The sequence below is a fragment of the Rana temporaria genome, chromosome 2 (assembly GCF_905171775.1).
Source record: "Rana temporaria chromosome 2, aRanTem1.1, whole genome shotgun sequence".
Classification (NCBI taxonomy): domain Eukaryota; kingdom Metazoa; phylum Chordata; class Amphibia; order Anura; family Ranidae; genus Rana; species Rana temporaria.
In genome coordinates this window covers 145521799-145549436 of record NC_053490.1, presented here as the reverse complement: position 1 = coordinate 145549436, position 27638 = coordinate 145521799, and the positions used below count along the sequence as shown (strand labels likewise).

General features: G+C 45.0%; 2 protein-coding genes across 2 annotated transcripts in view; one reads left to right on the top strand and one right to left on the bottom strand.

The window, feature by feature from the left end:
• The window catches only part of NUFIP1 (nuclear FMR1 interacting protein 1), a 29539-nt gene extending 27360 nt beyond the window's left edge, over positions 1 to 2179 (bottom strand). Inside the window, exon 1 of the mRNA XM_040341281.1 lies at positions 1934 to 2179. Within this exon, the coding sequence (XP_040197215.1) occupies positions 1934 to 2123 (190 nt within the window). The 5' untranslated portion in view covers positions 2124 to 2179. The remainder of the gene's footprint in view (positions 1 to 1933) is intronic.
• Positions 2180 to 2515: 336 nt separating this feature from the next.
• The window catches only part of LOC120928245 (GPALPP motifs-containing protein 1-like), a 26407-nt gene continuing 1284 nt past the window's right edge, over positions 2516 to 27638 (top strand). The window contains exons 1-4 of the mRNA XM_040339352.1: positions 2516 to 2703; positions 20460 to 20601; positions 22118 to 22207; positions 24443 to 24539. Coding sequence (XP_040195286.1) covers positions 2628 to 2703; positions 20460 to 20601; positions 22118 to 22207; positions 24443 to 24539 — 405 coding nt within the window. The 5' untranslated portion in view covers positions 2516 to 2627. The remainder of the gene's footprint in view (positions 2704 to 20459; positions 20602 to 22117; positions 22208 to 24442; positions 24540 to 27638) is intronic.

Sequence of the window (27638 nt, the reverse complement as noted above, 5' to 3'; positions counted from 1 at the left end):
CCACAATCTGCCAATCAGGGACGCAATGCTGTACAGGTTCATTACAAAAACATTTTTTTTTTTTTGCATGTAAAAAATATATATGTGCATGATTTTATTTTTGTAAAGGTGAACTTATCCTTTAATTCTTTTGGGACCACAAACCCTGTAAGAAGCATTGGTTCTTTCCCCAACTAGAGTCTCTCAGAGCTCCTGAATTCTGGGTCACAATTAAAGGACAGGTACAGCCAAGGCTTGTTTGGATGCATTTCTCCTGTGGATCACAGAAGAAGTGTAGTTTGAAGCCCGCTGTCAGGCTGACGTCACAGAGCAGGTCCAGGCTCGGGAAAGATCATGACCATATAGTTGGGATCCACCCACATGCCTGGACCAAAACCCGACTCAGCTTTGCTCGGTTCTCAGCCTTAGAGCCAGCGGGGGGGGGGGGGGGTCAATGCCACATCCACCTAGGCAAATACGATTCTAAAAACAGGGAAAAAAATCCCATAAATTCTCTTTTAAGCACTATAAATCAGTCCTATCTTCTCCAAGCAGACTACTCCGGAACCCCCCATACCCTGCATGGGTAAGAAGCCCTGAATACTTTAAAAATAACCAGGACCAAGATTGCCTGTCCAGGAGCCATCTGTGGTGTCTTGTACACTGCACTCAATGTTAAAAATACAAAGCATTCTGTGAATAGCACCCATGCCAGGTGGACACCCTATGATTATTAAGCAGAAGGAAGCTGCTCGGCTGAGGACAGCATGATTATGTTAGAAGCTGTGACTACTACTATGCTGCTTGCTTCCACAGACATGGAATATGCATGGTTACACAGGACCCATGTAGCTATGCTAGAAAATCCATACCTGGAGGTCAGCTTTAAAGTGTAGTAAACCACTGGAAAAAGAAAAAATATATAAAAACGTTCCCCTGTAAGACAAATGCATAACGTGCTAGCATGCATTGCATACTACCACGTTATGGGAGACTTACCTTAAAACAAAGCCTTTCAGCGTCACAGATGAGAAGGCTTCCAACTTCACCTGGTCTTCCTTCTGGGTTTGTGGCCTTCAGCTACATGAGAGGCCAGGGCCGTGAGGTCAATCCTGCGCATGTACGCGGGACCCCTCATTTACGCCACCAGCTGTGAACGTACGGTGTAGTGTCACAGTTTGCTGCCTATCCTAGAATGCTGCGGAAGTCACGTGGCGGCCAACTGCGCATGCGCAATGTGTTTCAAACGCAAGTGCGATGCGTTCCAATGGATTTTCGACAGTACACACCAGCGAACCCGGCATTCAGGGCGACGTGGATTTAGAGGAAAGTGGCCAGTAGGCCTCACGTCCTTGCTTCGCTCGGCCTCCTGGCTCTTTTTTTAACATCCTCCAATCCACGGGGATGTTGAGGAAAGAGCCTGGATGCCGACCGAGGTTTCACTGGTGTGCACTGTCGTGAATGCATTGGAACGTATCGCATTTGCGTTTGGAACGCATCGCGCATGCGCAGTTGGCCGCCACGTTACTTCCGGAGCATTCTAGGATAGGCAGCAAACTGTGACAATACACCGGCGCAGTATGCCAGACCTTCAGAGCATATGTGCAGGCAATGGCACCGGCTTCATTCACTCTGAACAGCTCCTAAACAGGGCAAGCTTGGCATATATTCACAGTACCTACAGGTAAGACTTATTATAGATTTTCCTGGAGGTACAAGTAAATAAAATAAAAAACTAGGTTTACTAGCACTTTAAAACTAGATCACAGACAGTGCTGGACTGTGGTGTGGCCCCTTGGGGGAAATCAATGCGGCCCCCCTCAGGGGAAACCAATGTGGCTGTACAGAACTGCAGTCTACTTCCCTCCTTTACAACAAGAGCAGAGGGAAATAAGAGTGCTCAGTGTCCGGCCATGACCCATTCCTTGGTGGGTGTCCTCATCTCATCACCTACCTCGAGGCAGACCGGGGAAATAGCCCGGCTGGGGACCCCACTGACTCCATCCTCCACACCAGGGGCTGTTGGGAGAAGCAGGCGGCCACTGTCCAAAAGCCTGTGTGGGTGTTGGAGGCCCGGATTCTGGAGAAGCTGTAAATACCGGAGGACGAAGCACAGGCGCAGGATAGGGAGCACTGTACTCCATGCTTGGAGCATGCAGGATGACAACGTGCGTGCACCCTTCACTTCCGGGTGCCTATAACATAACAAACTACATAGCCCTCAGCGTATGGACTCCATTAATACACACTTATCCCCCGTTTGTAATTACACTGGACTAGTATATTTCACCAGCTTTAATTAAACCGAATCATGAAATGTATTCTATGTACTGTAACTGGAATGCCCAACTCAAAGATGGCCCAACTACGATCATACAGCCAGCTTGAAGCGCACACGTCACTTCCTATCATAGTTAACACTTCCGTTACAAATTCTGACAGGTCGTCTAATCTATCAAAACACGGGCGCTCGGAGTTTTGTATTCGTGGAATTTAGACGAGGCTGGCACTGCTCGCTTAAATTGGTCACCCCCCGTCGTTTTATTCTAGAATTGTATTCCTTCCATTATTTAACGTGCACGCTCAAAATTAGGACCGGAAATGTCGCGTTTTAGTGACGTCACATAGCTGCGCCGGTTTAGTTCAAGATGTCCCAGGATATTATCGGTCCGGCTCTTCCTCCAGGATTTTGTGCTGCTAACGAAGAGGAAGACAAAGAGGATGGTGAGATATGGAACAGCACGGCAATAGACTGAAGGTGGTGGGACGTACACAATAGAATGCTGTGGGCATTGGTTTGTGATTGGCTGTGAAGAGTAAAGCTCCACTTAGCTTTGCTGTTCGTATAGATTACATATGAGGATTGCAATGCTGGCTTTTTTCATCCTTCCTTCACTGCCTGCTGATCACTGTCATGGAACAAGCCGATCAGGTGTCCCCAGGCAGACATAGAAGAGCACTTTTATAAATGAGATCTCTTTCTGGACATAGGGCTTGCCAAATCCCAGCACCTGGTCACCACGGTGACTACAAATTGCAGCCTAAAGTCTGGGCCTTAGTCAGGCCATTCACTGTTGGCATCAGGCAGGCTCGGACTGGTATTAGCCTAGGGCACACTAAGCATTTTACCTGTGGACCGGGCCACTGGGCTGCATGTCCTTGTGGGGTCCAAAGCAGCTGGGCTGCTCCATGACCCCGCACCGCTCACCCAGCCTCTCTGAGGCTACCCGGCCATTCAGATTACTACAGGTCAGCTGACCAATGACTATGCACGTGGAGGAGCTGGGGGAGACCCCATCGCTTGATGTCAGGATAGGAGTCACTGCTGCCACACCGGAGATAATGAGAGTGCCAAGCTGCCAATGGTGGCATCTGCACTTGCCGTTAGAAAAAAAGTTAGAGGAGCAGCGGGGGTGGTTGCATATAGAGGAATCGATCTCTCCATTTTCCAGCCTCTGAATGCTTGCAGGAGGGAGAGAAGCAGGCTTTCAGAGGCTGGAAAATGGAGAGATCGATTCACTTAGAATCGGGGTCTCAAACTGGCGGCCCTCCAGCTGTTGCGAAACTAAAAGTTCCATGAGGCATTGCAAGGATGATAGTTACAAGCATGACTCCCTAAAGCAGAGGCATGATGGGACTTGTAGTTCCGCAATAGCTGGAGGGCCACCAGTTTGAGACCCCTGCTCTATATGTAACCACCCCTCCTATCTGGCTTCTCTTTGCTGCCCTCCCCTGTGCTGTCCGCAAAGCCAAGCCCCCCCCCCCCCCCAAATTCATGCTCTTTGACGTTAAAAATAAAGCTTGGTTTAAAAATAAAACTAGCTCCATGTACACCCTTTTCCAATTGAATCATCCACTTCATATCTCCTTTCCAGGGTCCATCCTCCCGTACCTTCCCCCATGGTTACAGGTCATGTAAGCACCCCTCTTCATGGTTTTCCTCTAAGACCAGGCCACTCGCTGCAGTGGATGGGTATGTGCTACTCAGACTCTGGTCTGTCCTACCAACCAATGGCTGCAATCACCCAAGGAAGCCTGTACAGGTCAATGACCCATGCCCTGGCTGTTCACGTGTAAATGGACAGCTGACATTTTGCATGCAATTGGGGACAGATGAGCGACCCCAGGTGACCTCCTATATGTGACCATTTATCTGCATACATCAGGTTCCAGGGACAAGAATCAGATTCTTGCAGCTGAAATTACAGGTGCATGGAGATGGCAGCATCCGCTCAGCCTGCGTAATGTATTAAAATGCTGCCACTACAGAATAGAACGACACAAGCAGGCAGATCCATGAGCAGTTAAGGCGGGGTGATGACGACGACGACATCAGCGTGCCGCTCTAGGGGAGCTCACCTAGGCTGCCACGGGTGTACCAAGATGGCCGCCGTTCCGGAGCTAGGCCATGGTGTGCCGATCTGAACCTGGTGACCCGTTCGGATCACGGATCATTGGCGATCCATTGCACCACTACTGTACTCTATGACTCCAAAAAAATCACCCAAATTGATAAATGTGGCTATGATGTGCTAGTAAATTACATATGAATCAAAATATCAAATAAAACTGTGTACAAATAAACACATATATAACTTTTGACCAAGTCCACAAAATTCAGGGAAAAAAAACATTCTTACATTTTGGGCACACGTTCATCTTATAACATTGACCCTCATGACAGAGGTCAGATTGGGTGTTCATATAGATCAAGCCGCTATCCAATCGGATCCTGTCCAGAAAATCTAGACGGATAATGGTCCTATTGTCCATCTGACTGGTGGATCGGATGAAAATGTACAGGTGGTCCTTTTCCATCCGATTTCCCCATAGAGGAGAGCGAGACAGTGGAGCAGACAGAGTCTGTCATCCACCTGCTCAATGGGGATAAGAGGAGCGCTCCCCCCGCTGAGCAAGTGGAATCCATTACCTCCATTCACCTTTTTATTTTTGGTGAAATGGAGATCTAGCGCCAAATATCCTTGCCACCTATCTGGATCCCATTGCACATAGTGGTAGTAGTGATGCCCCCATGCTGCCAGTGTAGCAGTCCGTACTCTGCAATACTCAGCCCCAAAGAAAGTGCTCATCCTATTGCTGGCAATGACAAGTGCGTATTGGTCAGCACAGCTACGTGGCCGTGTTGACCACTGAGAAGCACATCTGAGACTTCTTTCGGTAAGGTGTTCCAGAAGAAAGAAGTGCTTCACATTGGATAGTATGGTCACATGGTCGTGTTGACTATTGAGTGCTTGCAATTGTAGCATTGGGATGAATACTCTCTGCGTGGCTGTGTATGGACCACTACACCAGCAGCACTATGTATCATGGCCACTGTATGTATAAGGGTCCAGAGGGGTGGTCAGGATATTTAGACATTATTTTTCGTGAAAAAGTGAATTTACCCTTTAATTATTCTCATACTAAAATAACATTTTGTTAAGTAATTTTGTTAGCTGATAGCCATGCAATTTTTCATAACTATTTCACATTTACCTTTTTTAGCCAGAAGATGGAGCTCAATGCAAGAAATTTTTGTGGCTCAAAACAGATTCAATCCCCTTCCCTATGCACTAGCAATTTAGCTACCTTTGTTGTTCACACCGCCAGGAAGATAACCTCATATTTTCTGGTAAAGTGACAATAAACTCCAGTTAAGGAAAAAAAAAAAATGATATTCAAGTGTGTATTCTTAACTTAAAGTCTGGTGTATGCATACCCTGGATTCCAGTGACAAGAACCAGCAGATTCTTGCAGCTGGGATGTAGAGCTGCACGATTCTGGCTAAAATGAGAATTGTGATTTTTATTTATTTTTTTGCTTAGAATAAGGATCACGATTGGCACAGCGTAACATCTTTCACATTATACAAAAAAAATTGTGATACACTTTTTTTTTTCATTAAACAGTAAGGTTATTTCTCTAGTCGTCTTCCAGGACAGCCTCTTGAGACCTTGGGCTCCTCCCTCCGGGACAGGAAACACGTACACCCTTTTCTTTAAAGGGCAGTCCTCTAGATCTCCTCCTCAGTTATTGTGTTTCCTGCCAGAAGGGAAGGAGCATGTTTTTTAGGGACTTTTAAAAATGCTGGATTTCCCTCTCTGCCTGGTACCCCTCTGCTCCTGCTAGGAAGAGAAGGTCACCGATTTCACTGCTGTCTAAAGCTCAGAGAGAGTGGGAACCCTTGATGACTGCACCCCCCCCCCCCCGCAGTACCCAGTACCTGTTGCGTTGGTCTTCCTCACAGAGCACAGCGCGGTACATCAGCAATGGCGGCGGCGAGAGACGCTGGCTGTGCCATGCCGCTCTGCACTGCAGATCCCCTTCCGGAGCGGCGCTGAGGGGCGGGACGGATGCGTTCCACAAGGCGGAAGTGCATCACCGGAACGGCGTCATCAAGGGGCGCCATCGAAACCTAGTCCCATTCGACTTAGGCGCGGCAGTGGAAGGAAGGCACACGGAGCGGTGTGTTCCAAACGCAGCCGGGCTGTTCCAGGACACAGGACCGATAGAGGAAGCGAGGCAGGCTACAGACTCCGGGTCCACCGGCTCCGGCGTCTCCCAGGTAAGGGGGGCTAGGCTGACTCTTTACTTACCTTGGGGGACCTGGTCTAAATTATCTCAGGACCTTTTTTTCCCTCCCTGGGCAGGGAACCTGTGGTGGAGGGCTCCCCAGCACTTATCTTTTTCTGACACACGGTGTGGTTGTCAGGGGGCATTGTTTTCTATATCTAAACAACTCTTTTGGTGTTTGTGTTTGATTTTAGGTCAAAACTCAGGACAAAACGCCAGCACAAGCCCCTAAAAGAAAGTGCGCTGTATGTGGGGAAAAGTTGGGTTCCAGCTGGAAAAAGCCTCTATGTGTAGAGTGCATCTCCAGTCTGGTCAAAGACGACTCTGTGGCAGAATGCCAAAAAGTCTTATCATCTGTAAAAGATGAACTCGCATCCACTTTCAAATCTTTCCGGGGAATGATGGATAGGATGCAGATGCCGTCCCCAGTATATAGGACCCCTAGTGCCCCGTCCTTGGCAACTCCGGTCGAAGGGGATGAGCATGAGGAGGAGGAAGCAGGAGGGTCCACTCGGTCCCAGACTTCCTCTCAGGTAGATTCAGCTTCTGGCTCTGAGCTAGAGGAAGACTCTTCCAGGGGGACTAGATATAGACTGTCTCTAGAAGATGTGGGAGACTTGCTTAAAGCAATATATGAAACCCTAGAGATCCGAGAGGAACAGGTCCAGCTATCTAAGCACGACCAACTTTATCAAGGTAGTGCTGTAAAGACCAGGTGTTTTCCTGTTCATAAATCGTTGGTGGAAACGATTTTGTTGGAGTGGGAGCAACCAGAAAAAAGACCTTTTTTTGCAGGGAACCTAAAGCGTAGGTTTCCTTTTGAGGAAGATACAACGCTCCCATGGAACAAAGTTCCAAAGCTGGATGCACCTCTGGCCAGGGTATCAAAAAGAACTGACCTGGCCTTCGATGACCTTGGATCACTTAAAGATCCGATGGATAAAAGGGGTGACATCATTTTAAAAAGGGCATGGGATGCTTCCACTATTGCACTTAAACCAGCGTTGGCGGCTACCTGCGTAGCCAGGAACTTGGAGTGTTGGCTCAATCAGCTCCAAGCACATATCACTGCTGGTACTTCCAGGCAGCAGGATCTTAAAATCTTTCCCGCTGCTCTTGAAGGCGGCTGGCTTCCTTGCCGATGCTTCCTCAGAATCGGTGAAGCTTGCAGCCAGATCCGCAGCGTTAGTCAACGCAGCCAGAAGGTCGGTCTGGTTAAAGACATGGACCGGTGACGCCGCATCAAAGTTAAAACTCTGCGGCTTACCCTTTTCTGGCGATCACTTATTTGGTCCGGGTCTCCAGGAGGCACTAGAAAGGACACAAGATAAAAAGAAAGCCTTTCCGAAAAGAAAGAAGGAAATAAACGCTTTTTTCGAGGGTTTAGGCAAAACCAGAAAGACCGGGATTCACATCCTAAAAAACATTGGTCGGGCCAAAAGGGACGGGGAAGAGGAGGAATCTTGTTTAACCCTCCTCAGGTTCCCCCCAAAACCCAGTGACACTCAGGTCCCTGTGGGAGGAAGATTGGGGGAGTTCCTCTCACAATGGACAGAATTAACAGTCAGTCCGTTTGTACACGATCTCATAGAAAACGGCTACAGGCTGGAATTTTCAGCTCCCCCTCCCCCGATATTTTTGGTCACTCAACCTCCCAGAGACCGGGAGAAAGCAGAGGCCCTGGGTCTCCTTTTAGGGGACCTGTTGGATCAAAGGGTTCTGTCGGAAGTTCCCCAGGAGGAGGAAGGTCAGGGGGTGTATTCACACGTCTTCGTAGTGAAAAAACCCTCAGGAAAGTACAGACTGATTTTAAACCTTCGTCCCCTCAACAAATGGGTCCGGTACAAACGGTTTCAGATGGAATCGATATTTTCAGTCACCAGTCTGATCTTCCCAAAGTGTTATATGGCCACCGTGGACTTACGGGACGCATATTTACACATTCCGATCCGTCAGGAATGCCAAAAATTCCTGCGTCTAGCGGTGAGACTGGGTTCTGCTACCAGACATCTGCAATTCAGGGCCCTCCCCTTTGGCCTGTCTTCCTCGCCAAGGATTTTTACCAAAGTCCTAGCAGAAGCCCTGGCACCCCTGAGACTCCAAGGAGTAACAATAGTGCCTTACCTAGACGATCTGTTGTTCATAGCCCCGTCTGGTCATCAGTTAGAGAGCGACCTGAAGGTAGCCCTGTCTTTCCTGCGTTCCCTGGGTTGGCTGGTCAACGAAGAAAAATCGCAGATGATACCATCCCAGGAGGTAATGTATCTGGGATACAGAATATCCTCAGTAGAAAAGAAGATTTTCCTTCCCCAGGAAAAAATTCTCAAACTGGATCAGGCGGTTGCTCTCCTCCAGACGAATCAGAAAATCAGCATAAGGCAAGTTATGCGAGTTCTGGGTCTGATGTCGGCCTGTTTTCCGTCGGTACCCTGGGCCAGATTTCATTCACGTCCTCTCCAGGCACATATGCTCAAACTTTGGAGTGGCAGGAAGGAGGATTTGGACCTCACAATACCTATCCCAAAGAGCATTCAAAGAAACCTATGGTGGTGGAGAGCCAGAGAAAACCTGGACAAGGGTCTTCTCTGGGATCCGCCAGTGGCTCTGGTAATGACCACCGATGCCAGCAGGGGGGGTTGGGGAGCCCACCTGGGAGAAGTTTGGACCCAGGGTCAGTGGGCGTCCTCGGAGGTCCTTCGGTCATCGAACCAAAAAGAACTGCTGGCCGTTCTAAAAAGCCATTCAGGACTTCAAGTGCTATCTAGTGGGTCAGCATCTACAAATCAGGACGGACAACGCTGCCACAGTAGCTTATATAAACAAGCAAGGAGGCACAAGGAGCCCAGCCCTCCAGGCAACAGCTACACAGATCTTGATCTGGGCAGAGAAAAATCTGGTACACCTTTCAGCTGTACACTTAAAGGGCTCACTGAATACCCTGGCAGATTTCCTCAGCAGACAGGTAGTATGCCAGGACGAGTGGTCTCTAGACCAGGAGACTTTCTACCAGATAGTGTCACTCTGGGGACTACCAGAGGTGGACCTGTTCGCAGCAGAGGAGAACAGGAAGGTTACAACATATTTTTTCCATTCACCCACAAGACAGAGCGAGGGGGATAGATGCCTTCTCACATCCTTGGCATTTCAGCCTGGCATACGCATTCCCTCCAGTGAGGTTGATCCCCAGGGTAATTCAAAAATTTCTCAGGAACCAGCGGATCTGATTCTGATCACGCCTTTCTGGCCCAAGAGGCCATGGTTCGCCAGCCTGTGGAGGCTGGCCCTGTATCCACCTTGGACACTTCCGGAAAAAGTAGATCTACTATCCATAGGTCCAGTCCTTCATCCTCAGATAAAGAACCTGAAACTAACTGCCTGGTTTCTGAGGAGCAACTATTGAAAGCACAGGGTTTTTCGGATAAAGTTGTCACGACTCTCTTAGGGTGTCGCAAACCTGTAACTAGAGCAATATACTCTAAGGTGTGGAAAAAATTCAATTCCTGGAAGATACAGCAAGGAATGAATCATTCCGGCATCCCAGTAGTGCTAGAATTTTTGCAGGCAGGTGCAGACTTAGGCTTATCAGTCAGCACTCTCAAAGTACAGGCGGCTGCCTTAAGTATTTTTTTGGATGTACCTCTCCAACAGGATCGCTTCGTCAAACTTTTTCAAAAGTCTGACAAGATCTAATCCAACTAGGATTAGAGCCTGTCCCTCTTGGGATCTGTCCTTGGTACTAAAGGCTCTTACTAACAAACCTTTTGAACCGCTGGAAGAGTCTTCCCTGAAAACATGTTACCCTTAAAACAGTTTTTCTAGTGGCCATAGCCTCAGCCAGGAGAGTCAGTGATCTTCAGGCCCTCTCTATTAGGGAGCCCTTCCTATCTGTTTTTGACGATAGGATAGTCCTTAGGACGGATCCTAGCTTCCTACCCAAGGTAGCCTCTACCTTTCATAGGACTCAGGAACATTGTCCTACCAACCCTGCTTTCCTCTTCAGAAGATGATGAAGGGGAATTTTTGTCCTTATTGGATGTTAAAAGAAATCTTTTATTTTACTTGGATGTCACAAAGGAATTTAGATTGTGTGACTCACTTTTTGTTAACTTCTCAGGTGCCCGCAAGGGTCACAGAACATCAAAATCCTCTATTGCCAGATGGCTTAGGATGTTGATTGTAGAAGCATATATGTTAGGGGGTAGGGAACCACCTACAGTTAAAGCACATTCTACTCGGGCAGTGGCGGTTTCCTGGGCAGAAAGAGCAGGAGCGTCCCCGGAAGAGATCTGTAAGGCGGCAGCCTGGACATCTTACTCAACCTTTGCAAGACATTACCGGTTGGATCTGCTGTCAGACAAGGATCAGGCCTTTGGACGAAGGGTCCTCCAGACAGTAGTCCCACCCTAAAAACCAGTAAGTTTCTTGCTTGTCATCTCAAGAGGCTGTCCTGGAAGACTAGAGAAAGACCGGAGTTAGGCTTACCGGTAACTCTGTTTCTAGGAGTCTTCCAGGACAGCCGGAGTTTTTCCCACCCGGTGTCTGTTAGGAACTGTAATTGTGGTGAAGATATAAAAATGATCTAACGATGTGTTAGTAGACTGTCTTTCAGGATCTTCTGGTATTTCTCGGGCAAACTGAGGAGGAGATCTAGAGGACTGCCCTTTAAAGAAAAGGGTGTACGTGTTTCCTGTCCCGGAGGGAGGAGCCCAAGGTCTCAAGAGGCTGTCCTGGAAGACTCCTAGAAACAGAGTTACCGGTAAGCCTAACTCCGGTCTTTCTTCCCTAAAAAATTGTGCTCGAAAATCTGCTGCGCAAATCCCAGAAGAACGAAAATAGATAGGCTGGTCAAACACTTGACGTTGAATACTTTGAGTCTGTTAAAAAAAGCCTTGGGGAGCTGGATGGCAGGATCTCAGTGTACATAAAGCTTACGTTTCATTTCTCACTACTTGCAAAACAAAGCTTTACTGAAATCCCTTATCGAGAGGCACATGAAGGCTGCCGACCTTTTTTAAAAACACTATTCACTTGAGTGTTGTGCTGTTCTAGTAGCATGACAAGATCCTCATCCCAAATGTTCACATCAGAGTTAGCTGTCAGCTGTAGAAAGTCCATGTGGATTTCAGCTACGAACTGCAAAGAGCAGATGTGTCCAAGCTCCAATTTATAGAATAAGGATCTTCGGATCGCAGTTACATCACTGCAGTCTGGTTAACTAGTGGACTGTTTGTATCACAATTTGTCACATGCCTGATGAAGGGTCCTGCGTGACTCAGAAACATCCCAATTTTGGAGATCCTGGTGTGCTGGTGACACTTCCTTCTTATGGTTAACTAACCCAGGGCTCTGAGATTGATAAATAAATAATAGAAGAAATTGGGCGAGTGCCTATAGAAAACCAAATTTCAGTACTTCATACAGGCAGGCAGATTTGAGACTACAAAGGCGCTCAGCAGCGTCCTCTGCAAATCATTGAACTACAAGCATCGGCTGCAATGCCTGATGTTAGTTGTACATGTATTCACAGGAAGCTGTCACAGAGCAGGGGAGATGGACAGAATTGGTCACAGTAGCTGAAAACGTGTTGCATGTTTCACCCTAAATATGAGTGGAACAAAAGGTGAGCTTATCCTTTAAAAGTACTATTTCAGTGTTTGCAGATGACACCAAGCTGTGCAGTTGAATTATGTGCTTATGGGATGTCTCCAACTTGCAAGTTAACTTCAATGCATTATTCAAGCAGGCAACTATTTAGCAAATGAGGTTTAAAGGGGTTGTAAAGGTAAATGTTTTTTCACCTTAATGCATCCTATGCATTAAAGCGGAGGTTCACCCGTATATATGACTTTTTCCCCCTTAGATGGATGCTCGTTTTGTCTAGGGGAATCGGCTAGATGTTTTAAAATATGAGCAGTACTTACCGTTTACGAGATGCATCTTCTCCGTCGCTTCCGGTATGGGCTGCGGGACTGGGCGTTCCTATGTTGATTGACAGTCTTCCGAGAGGCTTCCGACGGTCGCATCCATCGCGTCACGATTTTCCGAAAGAAGCCGAACGTCGGTGCACAGGCGCAGTATAGAGCCGCACCGACGTTCAGGTTCTTTCGGCTAATAGTGATGCGACCGTCGGAAGCCTCTCGCAAGACTGTCAATCAAGAAGGAACGCCCAGTCCCGAAGACCCATACCCGGAAGCGACGGAGAAGATGCATCTCGAAAACGTAAGTACGGCTCATATTTTAAAACAACTAGCCGATTCCCCTAGACAAAACTATCAGGAATCTAAGGGGTAAAGATAAAAAAATAAATAAATGGGTGAACTCCCGCTTTAAGGCAGGGGTCTCCAAACTTTTTACTTTGACGAGGGCCACATTCTATATTTTACACATATTCGCGGGCCGGAAAAATAATTTATAAATAAATCCACAGTAGAAGAATAGAATAGAATTTTACTTACTGCTGACAGCAGGACTGGATGGTGCTCCTATATTCTTTGCTGGCACCTAAACGCTGGAGCATAATGCAGCGGGGCTAAACTTCCAGCGTGCATGAGGCTTTACACCTGTGTCCCCATCAGTCCCCCATTCAGCTGTGTCCCCATTAATCTGTGTCCCCATCATTCATCAGGCTATACCCACAAATTGGTGTCCCATTAGAGCCCCCCCCCCCCCCCCATCATTCATCCGAGTCTCCCTGCACATTTGTGTTCCCATCACAGCCCACCCTCGCCTGCATATTTGTGTCACCATTAGAGCCATCAGCCCCCCTCCTCACATGTTTGTGTCACCATAAGAGCCACCAGCACCCCCACATTTGTGTCCCCATCAGAGTCATCAGCCCCCAAAATTTGTGTCCCCATCAGTCTACAACCCCCCCTCCACATGTGTCCCCATCAGAGCCATAAGCCCCCAGATGTTTGTGCACCATCAGCCCCCCCCCCCCCACACACACACACATTTGTGTCCCCATAAGTTAGCCCCCCACATCCCCATCAGAGGCATTCAACCCACCCCCACACAAGTGTATCGGCCCCCCTTCTTGCATGTGTCCAGCGCGTCTCCATCACTGGCTGTGCAGACCTGCTGCACCTTCCGACTCCCGCCCCGCTGTTATTAGACACTCGTTACTGGTTAACAGGGAGGCGGGATCAGGGAGGCGGCAACGGGTCTGCACTAAACACCCTCATTGGCTGCTGAGATGCCGTGGTCCAGGCAGCCAACACAGTGAGACGCCGGGAGAGATTGCGGGACCTGCGCTGCATATTGCCTGGGGCGAATATGCAGCGCAGGTTCCACAACTAACAGGTGGACCAAGAATTCAAGCTGCGGGCCAGATGTGGCCCGCGGGCCGTAGTTTGGAGACCCCTGCATTAAGGTGAAAAAACATCTGACAATTCCGCCCCTGTTTTAACTTGCCTGAGCCCTCGAAAGTCCTGCGCTCGCCCCCGTCATTTTCGTTTCTGAGCCTGCCCGTTGATTGGCTACACTCGATGGATTGAAACCAGCGCAGCCATAGGCTGCGCTGCTGTCGATCACATCCAATGACGCGGTACGCCGGGGGAGGAGCTGAGATGATACCAGTCATCGGCAATACTTGCTGGCTGTATCACGGGAGCACACGCCGCAGGAATTCAACACCATGCTCGCTCCATGAAGGTGTTGAGATCCTGCGGAGAGGAGCCGAGACAGCTGTTGAGGGTACCCAGAGGACAGGGTTCGGGGACACTCTGTGCAAAACGAGCTGCACAGTGGAGTTAAGTATAACATGTTTGTTTGCTAGGGGGGGGGTACTCAGAAGGCAGGAGGAGCCAGAAGCACCAGTGGGGGGACCCCAGAAGAGGAGGATCGTGGCTGCTCTATATACAAAACTGTTGCACAGAGCAGGTTAGTATAACATGTTTGTTTATTAAGAAAAAAAAATTGCTCCTTTACAATTAGGGGGATATTTGGTGGTGGTCATTTTCAGGGTCATTGCAGAAGTTTACTTTGTTTACTTTTTTGGAGGAAAAGAGAATTGGCCTCCAAATACGGAAAGGCTACTTTACAGTAAGAGCTGTGAAACTGCAGAAAAGGCTACCTCAGGAACTAATTTGGCCAGCTAAGTAGATTGTTTTGAGAGGGGGAAAAAAAAGCTGGCTGTATTTCTCAATGCACAAAATATAACTGGTGATTACATGCATAGGTAATAAATAGGGTTGTCCCGATACCACTTTTTTGAGACCGAGTACAAGTACCGATACTTTTTTTCCAAGTACTCGCTCGCCGACAACCGATAATTTTTTTTTAATGTCTGTGACAGTGGCAGTTTTTTTTTTTTTTTTTTTATTATTATATATTTTTTTTTAATCACCCTGTTGGGGGTCTTTGGGGAGATATCCGGGGTCTTAACAGACCTCTGACATCTCCCCTTTGAGACCGAGAAAGGGACTAAGGACACAGATTCCACAGTCCCTTTCTCAGCAGCCTCAGCTAGAATGGAGAGAAGCTTCTCTCCATTCATAAACTGAAGCATCATAAACACAGGTTACGATGCTCGGTTATATAAATGGACAGAGTCAGTGATCACTGACTCTTTTCATTCGGGAAAAGGTAGGAGCCGGATTTAGCTCCGCTCTCCATCCTGACAAATTGAGGGGGGAGAGGACTGCACGGACGGGGGGGGAAGACAGCATGGGGAAAAAAGACAGCAGCGGAGGGAGAAGACTTGCAACTCCCCTGCCTGCCCAGGTATCGGTGAGGCATCGGAGCATTTCCCCCGAGTACAAGTACTTAGGGAAATGCTCGGTATCGGTACCGATACTAGTATCTGTATGAGGACATCCCTAGTAATAACACTATGGGGTAGTTGATCCAGGGAATATCTGATTGCCTCTTGGAGTAAGGAATTTTTCTTCAACCTACTGTAGACAAATGGACATACTTTATTAGGGTTTTTTGCCTTCTTAAAAGAGAGAAGTATGGGTTTTCAGTGTTTTTTCTTTTTTTCTCTTACTTATTTATACTAACCTCATGGATGGAACATCAGACTGATGCTGCATCTTTTCCCCTGCCGTCACTCCACTGAGAACCGAGCCACCGAACATCGCAGATGGCTCGGTTCTTACTCCTCCCCGAGAGAAAAGCTGCTGACTGTCAGTCAGCGTCTCTCCTCTCTGCTTCTCCATTGGAGCGCTGAGCTGTAAAGGGGCGGGGAGAGGCTGTCCTCAGCGGCTCGGAGACTGCTATCAATCGAGGCAGCTGGCGGATCCAGACTTGGAAGTCAGGATGACGCGCTGCCCCCAACTGATGGCAGTGACATCAGAGGAGAGTGGACTTCAGACTGCTCTCCACTGAAAACGGGTCACAGGAGTGCAAAATGAATTGCACTCCTGTGACCCTTAGGAGAAGCCCAGCCTTAAAAGCTCAGGCTGTACTTCTCCTTTTAAGGATCAACTTAGTATAGGATTGTGTATGTGGAGGCTTTCTGTTTTTTTTTTTTTTTTCTTGGGTAGACTGCATGGAGCTCTGTCTTTTTTTCCCCCCCCTCCTCCTCTTTTTTTTTTTTTTTTTTGTATGTATTTATTTTAAAAAAAAATTGTATACATGTTGTTGAAAGCCTAAATAAAGGGTATCAATAGATTACCCACTGACATTTTAGAACAAATGCTGTACTTATTTGGTCTGTCAGCGAGTGAATTACGTTGTCAATTTAGCTGGATATGGGATTTTTGGCATCACATGGCAGTGTAGAGCAGATGTTTTCAGGGATTTGTGCCAGGCACATAATAAACACATGTAACTGTTGGCAGAATGTGAAGTGTCCCTGTGGTATATGACTTAACTGTCAATATGAACAAGGGGCTCATGACGTTTATCACAGAATGAAGTCTGTACCTGAAAGCAGTTCCTTTTAATTGTTTTCTTTTGTCTTCAGGCATCTCACAGACAACAGTAAATGGGGACTTGGTTCACGTAGATTTGATTTGTGGAAAAAATAAAAATGCACCAGTCCTTAGCGTCTTTATTAATGTCAACATAGAATAGACTCCCCATATGGACAGCTTAGAAGCCTATTCTAATCGGTACGATATTTTTTATTGATTTTGATACATGAAAGTACCTGTACATTGCAAATATATATATAAAAAATGTATATGTTAACATTATATTTTAAGGGTCGGGTCTGGACAAATGTTTAAAAGGGTCAGGACCTCTGTGCACAATGGACATGGACAAAATGCAATATTGGATGCCCGGGATCTTGGGGTTCTCAGACTGCGCTACATTAACTTAACGTTAAGCCCCGGACCATTTTCTGCTCAAAGACCAGGCCACTTTTTGAGGTTCGGCACTGCGTCGCTTTTTACTGACAATTGCACGGTCGTGCAACGTGGGCTCCCAAACAAAATTTATGTCCTTTTTTACCACAAATAGAGCTTTCTTTTGGTGATATTTGATCACCTCTGCGGTTTTTATTTTTTGCGCTATATAAAATGTCCCCCAAAAATATATCAACAAAAAAAGAAGTTTTTCTTGGTTTAGAGGCCGATTTGTATTCTTCTACATATATATATATATATTATTTTATCGTGACTTGCGACATTATGGAGGGACGCATCAGACACTTTTGATGCTGTTTTGGGGACCATTCACATCTCCACAGCTATCAGTGGTATAAAAATGCACTGATTGCTGTATAAATGTAACAGGCAGTGAACCACTAGGGAGCCAGGAAGGGGTTACATGTGTCCTAGGGAGTGATTGTAACTATGTGGGGGGGCTGAGCTTACTGCAGGGGTTGACAAATTTGCTTGGAATCTAAGGAGGCCAGCTAAAAAAAGTTAGGAGCCAGAAAACGCGCCCGTCCCGACAAGCTTGCGCGCAGAAGCGAACACATACGTGAGCAGCGACCGCATATGTAAACGGTGTTCAAACCACACATGTAAGGTATCGCCACGATTGGTAGAGCGAGAGCAATAATTCTAGCCCTAGACCTCCTCTGTAACTCAAAACATGCAACCTGTAGAGTTTTTTACACGTCGCCTATGGAGATTTTAAAGGGTAAAAAGTTTGACGCCATTCCACCGAGCGGACGTAATTTGAAGCGTGACATGTTGGGTATCAAATTACTCGGCGAAACATTATCTTTCATAATATTAAAAAAAATGGGATAACTTTACTGTTGTCTATTTTTTAATTAAATGTGTAATTTTTTCCCCAAAAAAATGCGCTTGCAAGACCACTGCGCAAATACGGCGTGACAGAAAGTATTGCAACGATCGCAATTTTATTCTCTAGGGTGTTAGGATAAAAATATAATATAATGTTTTTGTGGTACTTATTAGAGGAAAGAAGATGGCAGTGAAAATAGTGAAACATTACATTAGAATTGCTGTTTAACTTGTAATGCTTAACTTGTAATACCAACGGCCACCACCAGATGGTGCCAGCTTACACATCTGGTGGTAATAACTTGTAATACCAATGGCCCCCCCTTCCAAACCAAGTCGCCAGGACCCTATTTCTAGTCGCCATGGCGACCTGGTGCCCGGGATTTGTCGAGCCCTGCCTTACGGTGACATCAACACTGGATCACTGCTCCCGATGAGAGGGAGAAGACGATCATGTAATGTCACTAGGCAGAACAGGGAGAGGCCTTGTTTACACTGGCCTCTCCCCGTTCTGCCGCTCTGTGACACATGGCGGGACAACCGCGGACAATGATCTGCGGGTCCTGCAGGCATGGTCACTGAGCTTGCGGCAGGGGTGCGTCGGCGGCACAAAATTCAAAGCAAGGTTAAATAAACATTACTTTGCGCAGGCCGTGGCCATTCTGCCGACGCACATGTGCAGGAACACGGTCGGCACGTGGCTAAACTAATATTGTTGAAGCACCTTTTTGCTTTTGTTACAGCACTGTCTTTCTGGGTATGCGTCTGTCAGCATGGCACATCTTGACTTGGCAATGATTGCCCCTCTTTCTTTGCCTAAACACTCCATATCTGTCAGATGTGAGGTTATCTCCTGTGCACAACCCTCTTCAGATCAGGTCACCCCACAGATTTTCAATTGGGGTAGGTTTTAATCTTCTGGTGAAGCATTTCTTTTGTTGATTTGGATGTATGCGTTGGGTTGTTGTCATGCTGAAAGATGACGTTCCTCTTCATGTTCAGCTTTCTAGCAGAAGCCTGAAGGTTTTGTGCCAATAATGACTGGTATTGGAACTGTTCATAATTCCCCCCCTACTTTGACTAAGACCCCTGTTCCAGCTGAAGAAAAACAGCCCCAAAGCATGATGCTGCCACCACCATGCTTCACGTGAGTGTGTGTTCTATTGGTCATATGTTTGGGTGCAAACATACTGCACATCTTTTGGAATTATGGCCAAAAAGTTTAACCTTGGTTTCATTAGACCAGAATTCATTTTCCCCATACTTTGGGGGAGACTTCAGATGTGTGTTTGCAAATGTAGCTTGGATGTTTTTCTTCATAAAAAAAGGCTTCTGATTTGCCACTCTACTCCAGAGCCCAGACATATGAAGAATACGGGAGATTGTTTGTCGCATGTACCACACGGCCAGTACTTGCCAGATATTCCTGCAGCTCCTTTAATGTTGCTGAAGGCCTCTTGGAAGCCTCCTGACTAGTTTTCTTCTCCTCTTTTCATCAGTTTTGGAGGGAAGTTCCAGTTCTTAGTAATGTCACTGTTTTGTGCCATATTTTATCCACTTGATGACTGGCTTTACTGCGTTTCATGGTAGATCTAATGCCTGTGGTTAATCAGAGGCAATTTAAATGACAGCAGGTGTGTATTCCTATTTAACATGAGTTTGAAATGCGATTTTCTTAATTCTGAACACAGCTACATCCCCAGTTATTAGAGGGTCGGCACAGTTATGCAACCACATTTTCTTTCATTTTTTTTTATTTTTGCTAAAAGATCTGACATTTTAACATGGGTGTGTAGACTTTATATCCACATGTATTTTGGCCAAAGCTCACTTAAAATGGTCTGTTACAAAGTGAATAACCGGTCGGTGGTTGCACAAATCGAAATTTGGCATTCTTTATTTTTGGTACCCATGAGTGAAGCATCCACCAGCTAACGAGAGAGGGACCTTCTGGCTTTTTGGCAGCATTTAAGTTCCAAAAGCCTTCATCCCTGATGGTATGGGGGTGCATTATGGGCATATGGAACGGAAGTTTGCACATCCGGAAAAGCACTATCATGCTGACGGAGATATCCAGGTTATAGAGTAGCGTATTGCTCTTATCAGACCAACTACTTTTTCAGGGAAGACCTTTCACATTTCAGCAGGACAATGGCTTTGTAGTAGAAGAGTCCGGGTGTTTAACTGCCTGACTGCATCCAGCCCTATCGCCAATTGATAATATTTGGCGCATATTGATACGAATAATACGAAAATAAAGACCCATGACTGTTGAGCAGTGACAAAGCGTATATTGGGCAAGAATGGGGCAACATTCCTCTCCCAAACTCCAGCAACTGGTCTCCTTCAGGTTCCCAGATGTTTACTAGGGTGTAAAATCGTGGTAAACATGGTCCTGTCCAAACTTTTTTGAGACGTGTTTCTGCCATTTATTTCAAAATGTCTTTATTTTTATTTTTTCTTAAAATCTGTACATTTTCACAGTTTAAACATTTGATATATTTTCTATTGTGAATAAAATACGAGCTTATAAGGTTTGCAAATCATTGCATTCTGTTTTTTATGTAGCTTTTACTCCCCAACTTTTTCAGAATTGGAGTTGTAGCAAACTGTCAACATACATGCTCAGTTATACTTTGCATGGGAAAACCATATCTTTTGGATCTAGTAATCCTAACCACCATGAGGTTTGACAATGCTTCAGATGTGATCATGCGCACATGTTCCTGTTTACATCCTAAGTTGAATTTTTGTGTATAGTTGCAGGTCCAGTATTGCCTCCTGGCTACAAGTACAACCACAGTTCAGACTCATCCGAGGACAGTGATGAGGAGACTTCATCCAGCACCATGCACCACAACAGACTGTCTACTGGAAAGGACAAAAATGATTCCACAAACAGGTCGGCTCAAAAAACACCAACCTCTGAATTAGGGGAAACTTTTTGTTTGATATATACGGGGTGCATTTCCTAGATCTGGCTATAAGGGGTAGTAGAGGGTTTACTGATATATTTGATTTAGTTGACCATAGCCCCCCTTAAGTGCTTGTAAAGTAATTTTGATGTGTGTTATAAAAAAAAATTGTCCTATTTACCTGCTCTGGGCAATGGTTTTGGCACAGAGCTGCCACAGTCCTTCTCTTCTGGGGTCCCCCACCAGTGCTCCGGACGGCGGCGGCGACTCCTCTTTTCTGTGTGTCACCATAGGAGAATGCTTAATGTGACACATGTAGGCTTGATCCCCAGTAGCGCTGTGTGTCCATTAACTCATTATTGGATTTGATTGATGGCAACAGGGGAACCAATGACTCCCGCTGCTCTCACGGAGTCCAGTGAGGAGGGTAAGAGCAGCGCCGGATCAGGCTCAGGTAAGTATTTAGGGTGGGGGGGGTACTTCTGCTTAACTAACAATAGGCCTTCCTACTTCTTGGATGCTAACTTACAGATAATTGCAGGCCTTTTATTCTTTGCACACCCTTTTCTCCCTATTCTTCTCGCAGTGGCCATTTTGTACTAAGAGCAGATAAATCCATTGCCCTTTACTTCTTAGATCTTTGGGTCTGCCTCCTGGATTATGTGACAGTGCACATCATCTGAAGGGAATGGCACTGATTATGCTGCCCTTAGGATGCACCTGTGTGGCCCTGGTTACATCACCAGTGCCTCACTCAAATAGGGAGTGGAAAAACAATAAGTAAAAGCAAAATGTTTAATAAATGTAACATCATTTCATGTCCGCATGCAGAGCTGCATATCGGTGTGGTTTTTAGTGAACAGTGAGAAAGGTCCGCTTTAAGCTAATATATTTTTGTGAATATGTGGCAAGGTTGTCGTGTCATGTTCCTTTTAGTAAGCTGTTGAACTGCTTATCAGGTTTGCAGGATGGATGCCCTGACCGTATAGGCAGTCAAGCTAGCAATTGAAGTGCACATGGCAGGCTGGCAACACTGCTGCAGCAATAGCTTATAGTTGTCGGCCTGCAGAAGGAAGTGCTGTTGCTGACAGGATCTCCATGTAAGAAACTTTACATTGGAAACCAAAAGAAATGGCTGAAGGCATGATGACAAACATACTAAAAAAAAAAAAAAAAGATTTAGATTACATACTTTATTCTCACTATTACTTTAACACCGAATTTGAAATGTATCTGAGCAAAAAACATCATCACACATACAGTATATGATTTTATCTGCAATGGATTTCAGAACATTTCCCTGTTTCAGCTCCTTTATATACAGCGTGTTAGCGCTGCATACCTAATCCAAATATAAAAGCATGTGCCAGTAAAATAGATGCAAAGGTCTGTTATACAGGTAGGGTTTGGCAGTACTGTCCACAGACCCTTTTGTGTTATAAGTCACTTAGCAGGGCTTGTATGGCATTTTAATTGTGGTTTTGTTTTCTTTCTTTTTTTCAGAAAAATTGGAAAGGCTTCAGATGATGATGATGATTTTTTTGGTCCTGCTCTCCCTCCAGGCTTTAAGAAACGATCGGACTCCCCTGATAGGTATACTGCTTTATCTGGGGGGGGAATGATTTTTGCAGAATTCTAAGTTTCAATATAGCAAAATCATCTGCACAAATGACTTGTAAGTTAAATTGCTTTACCCGTCAAGCTCCTTATTAAAGTGCAAGCAAGCAGCAACAGGATAAAGCATGAAATCCTCCAGTCATCAAAAGGTGACATTTCGAGCATCAACTAAGCTCTTTTTCAAGCATGGAGTTTTAAGCCTTGATGGCTCAAAAAATCACCTTTTGGCATGGATAATGTTATGCTTGCGTTGTTGCTGCCTGCTTGCCTTTCAATTTAGAGCTACATAGATTGAGCTACTGTACTTTCAAATCATTTTTTTTTTTTTTTTTTTTTACAGTACTGAAATATTAAGATGCCACATTTATGCCATCAGGCTGTTCTCTATGCATGTGGAATTGGGTATATGATGAGATCGGAGTGTGCTTCATTACAAGACTTGAATAATTCCAAGTGTGTGTTCCTAGTAGTAAAAAATGAACATCCCAGTACCCCCAAATACTAGACAGCTGGTTTACCCCACATTCTTCTCTTGTCAGGATGTGTAGTGATTTATTTTAGGTAGGGCTGGGGAAATTAAAGATTAATTCCTTGATTAATATTTAATTTTTTTGATCAATCAAAATTCTTGACGTCACCAGACAGCCTGGACAGTGAGACTTACCCTGCTGGATGCGAGCAAACTCCACCCATTGGATTGAGGTACCTTTGCATCTGTGGCGCAGTAGGATGCTACAGGCTCCATCAGGGGAAGGGGGCAAAACTAACCATCGTTTTCCTGTCCTAAGCAGTTTTGTGCAGACAATTCTTTGTGTATCAGCAACATCTGTTCCGTGTGAAAGACTGTTCAGTTCTTCAGGGTATATTATCAATAAAATGCGATCATGTCTGGCTAAAGTGATACCTACTTGCCTACTATAAAGAGACTGACAGTCAATATACTAGATAAGTTTCATAATTAAAGTTAAACGAACTTTCTACATTTTTCTTAAAGTTTAATAAGAAAAAATTACTTATGTCAGTGCTACATTTTGAATTTAAAACGTATTTGTGTGAACTGTGAAGTTAAGTCATGGATTGTGGAAACTAACTAGTGTCGGTTGATTGTATATAGTGTATACTACATTTACCACTGACTAATGCAGAGTTGCAAGGAGATCAGCTAAAAGTAATTGGATCTGTATGTGCGTTATAATTAATCAAAATTAGTCGATTAATCGATTTTAAAAAAATCAATTAATCGAACACGAAAATTTTAATGAGTAACAGCCCTAATTTTAGGCTTGTCGGTCTAAATCCAGGATTTAGTACAGTGCATTCTGTATCGGCTCAGGGAATTGCTTTTGCGTATCCAAGTAGGGATTTCCCTTGAGTCTTGCACAAAAGAATGAAGCTGTAGGTGTTGGTCATGAACGCAATTCAGATTTGGTGACTTTTTTTGCGTCTTCATAAGAATAGTTTCACAATTATTTTGCCTCACAATGTTGGAAGGCAGGTCTGCTAGGTCTGATTTTTTTTTTTTTTTTTTTTTTTTTTTTTTAAAGCTAAACTCCAGCTTGTTTTGTAGGTTTGGTTAGAGTTGGGCAGAGATAGATCATGGACAGGACCTCAGAGCCGGTTCACACAGGGGCGACTCGTCGGGCGACTCAGCCGTCTGTCAAGTCAAGCTCCGCTGTGGCAAATGGAACCATTCTAATAGGAGTGACTCAAGTCGCTCCGACTTAGAAAAAGGTTCTTGTACGATTTTGTTTTTGGGCGACTTGCATTGACTTCAATACACAAGTCATTTTGCAAGTCGCCTCTGAAGTCGTCTTGAGGTCGCCTTGCCGAGTCGCCCCCAAAGTCGTGCCACCCCTGTGTGAACTGGCTTGGTCGATGTCTCCTTTTAGGGACGGGGAGATGGTAGTGTAAATATTTGCTGCTACTTGTCCTCATGTAAGGCAAACATATATAACTTTTGCTTGCATTTGCAGGTGTAGGGGCGAGCAGAGGAATGAACTCCTTGGTGTGTTCCCATTCATTTATCCTCAAGTGTGCAAGTTGAGAAAAGGGGTTTTGCATATGACTTTTACCTGAAGTTCTGTTTTAATGGTCTTGATGTTTCAGTGGGATTTTCCTGTGCTGCCTGAGCTAATTAGAAACATTTTCATTCTGTCCATTTACAGTATGTTTGGCTTTCTGCCATCACTGATTGAATTTGTTTTGCTTTAGGCCTGTTATAGGTCCTGCCCTACCTCCTGGCTTCAAAAGACCCGATTCAGATAGTGAGGATGATTCACATAAAGGTTCTGCAGACGAAAAGCATAAGGTAAGAAACAAGGAGTAACCAACATGTTGGAATAATGTTTTGTGACTCTCTAAGGCAGTGTTTTTCAACTCCAGTCCTCAAGGCACACCAACAGGTCATGTTTTCAGGCTTTCCATTATTTTGAACAGGTGATTTGATCAGTTTCACTGCCTTAGTAATCACCACAGTCGTTTCATCTAAAGGAAATCCTGAAAACATGACCTGTTGGTGTGCATTGAGGACTGGAGTTGAAAAAACACTGCTCTAAGGGACATGATTTTTGTACTAACCACTTTTTATTTCTAACTAAAAATACTTTTGTTCAAAGTATATATATTTTTTTTTATAGTGACTGAATAAAAAGGCATTTATTAATTTTAATAAAGTCTGTTAAAGTACTACTTGCTTCTCACACAGCTGTAACACTTAAAGCTGTCAATCAAACTAACAAAGCTTATATATATATATATAATTTTTTTTTTTTTTATTATTATTATTATTATTATTTTTTTGTGTGTGTGCGTGCGGCTGTTTTGTTTGTTTTGTAGAAATACATGTTGACTTTATTTGCATTAGGCTGACCTCTTTTACACCTATATCTGAAAAAAGTGAGGCTTTTCCCTTAAAAGAATAAGTACAATTTTTGGTAAGAAAATAATAAATGCACTTTTTTTGCAGGTGAAATAGGTGCATTTATTTATTTTTTGAGCATTTATTAGCAGATCTCTGGTGCCATGCAGGTCTCCGGCAGATCTGTCAGTGTATCTACTTGCCTTATTGACAGGAAGCACGAATGACCTACCACGGTGCTCCACAGCGGCATAGTAGTTAATTGAAAATTACGAGCCAACCGCTGCAAAGGGTGCCAGACCTTGTAGTTTTCCATGCACAGAGCCCGTTTGATCAGTGACACGGCCAGGCAGGCAGAGCCCCGCTTGTGTGTGTGTGTGTGTGTGTGTGTGTGTGTGTGTGTGTTTTTTTTTTGTTTTTAATTTGTGATGGCTAGCGGGGAGGGAGGAGAAAACCCCACCAGCTGTCACAGTGGAGGATCGGGGAGGTGCGGTCCGTTTGTAACCTGTTGCATGGTACACCCTGAATATGGGTGTAACATGTTACGAGCAGTGAATGTATCCTTTGAAGTATTTTGTACTATTAATGTGAAGATCTACAGTTAACCTGCTTGAAGGGGGTTACATTCGCATTTTAGTGTTTTTGAAGAACACGGACACTGGCGATGTGAAGAAACGTTGTTGTTTTCCACTCCAGGAATCAGCCAGATCCTCAGTTCTGGCAAAAAACGGATATAGACTGGAGTGGTATGGTTAATCATAAAGGTGCATTTGTTGGGCTTTATGAATTTGGAACGAATGAGGCATTCATGGAACTGTTGTAGAGTTATAGGGCAAGCAAGAAAAATATATTACTCGGTTAAATAAATCTACCAATTTGGTTAGTCTGTATATAACCACAACAAGTTATCCAGTTGTTCAAGCTTAAAGTGGAATTTCGATCCCCACGTTTTTTTTTTTTTCATTATTGTGCTCATTAGACCTAAAAAAGAAAAATGTTTTTTTTTTTTTTTTTTACTCATCTGGAAATGCCTGTTGCTATGCAGTCCTACGAAATCTGCCTTTGGAATCACCTAGGATCCTGACATCATCTCCCTCTAATGCTCCTGGGAAATGTGTGTCATCATTTCCCAGGATGCAGTGCGCTACCCAATTATCACTCCCCATCCAAGACTTTAAGGAAGTAAGTGCTTGTGGGCTTCACAATGCCCACAAGCAAAATGACAACGGTGTGGACATAGTTTTATAAACTATCTTTTTTGAATAACTATGCGGAGCGGCGGCGGATTGTAAAATAGTAAGTGACCGGATTTATATTATAAAAACGCATGATAAAAGGACATATATTTAAAAAATGCTAATTGTGGTTGGAACCCTGCTTTAATTTTAAACCTTTAAAAAAAAAAAATGCTGAGTGTAAGGTATCTTTCTAAACAGTTGTTTTTTTTTTTTTTTTTTTTTTTTTTTATTTATATGGTTTGCTTTAACCGCTTCCCGACCGCCGCATGTAGATATACGTCGGCAGAATGGCACGTACAGGCACATTGGCGTACCTGTACGTCCCTGCCTTGTCGGGGGTCCTATCGGGACCCCCCCCCCCCCGCTACATGCGGCGTTCGGATTCCCGCGGGGAGCGATCCGGGACGACGCGCGGCTATTTGTTTATACCCGCTCCGTCGCGATCGCTCCCCGGAGCTGAAGAACGGGGAGAGCCGTATGTAAACACGGCTTCCCCGTGCTTCACTGTGGCGGCTGCATCGATCGAGTGATCCCTTTTATAGGGAGACTCGATCGAAGATGTCAGTCCTACAGCCACACCCCCCTACAGTTGTAAACACACACTTCTACACTCCTAACTCCTACAGCGCCCCCTGTGGTTAACTCCCAAACTGCAACTTTCACAATAAACAATGCAATTTAAATGCATTTTTTGCTGAGAAAATGACAATTGTCCCAAAAATGTGTCAAAATTGTCCGAAGTGTCCGCCATAATGTCGCAGTCACGAAAAAAAAACGCTGATCGCGTTAGTAGTAAAAAAAAAAAAATGCAATAAAACTATCCCTATTTTGTAAACGCTATTACATTTTGCGCAAACCAACCGATAAACGATTATTGCGTTTTTTTTTTTTTTTCCAAAAATAGGTAGAAGAATACGTATCGGCCAAAACTGAGGAAGAAAAAAAATTTTATATATGTTTTTGGGGGATATTTTATATAGCAAAAAGTAAAAAATATTGCATTTTTTTCAAAATTGTCGCTCTATTTTGCAAAAAATAAAAACCACAGAGGTGATCAAATACCACCAAAAGAAAGCTCTATTTGTGGGCAAAAAAAGGACGCCAATTTTGTTTGGGAGCCACGTCGCACGACCACGCAATTGTCTGTTAAAGCGACGCATGGCCGAATTGTAAAAACCCCTTGGGTCATTTAGCAGCATATTGGTCCGGTCCTTAAGTGGTTAAAGGCCTGTTTTCTTTATCGTACATCACGGGACACAGAGCGGCATATTCATTACTATATGGGTTATATGGAGTACCTTCAGGTGTTGAC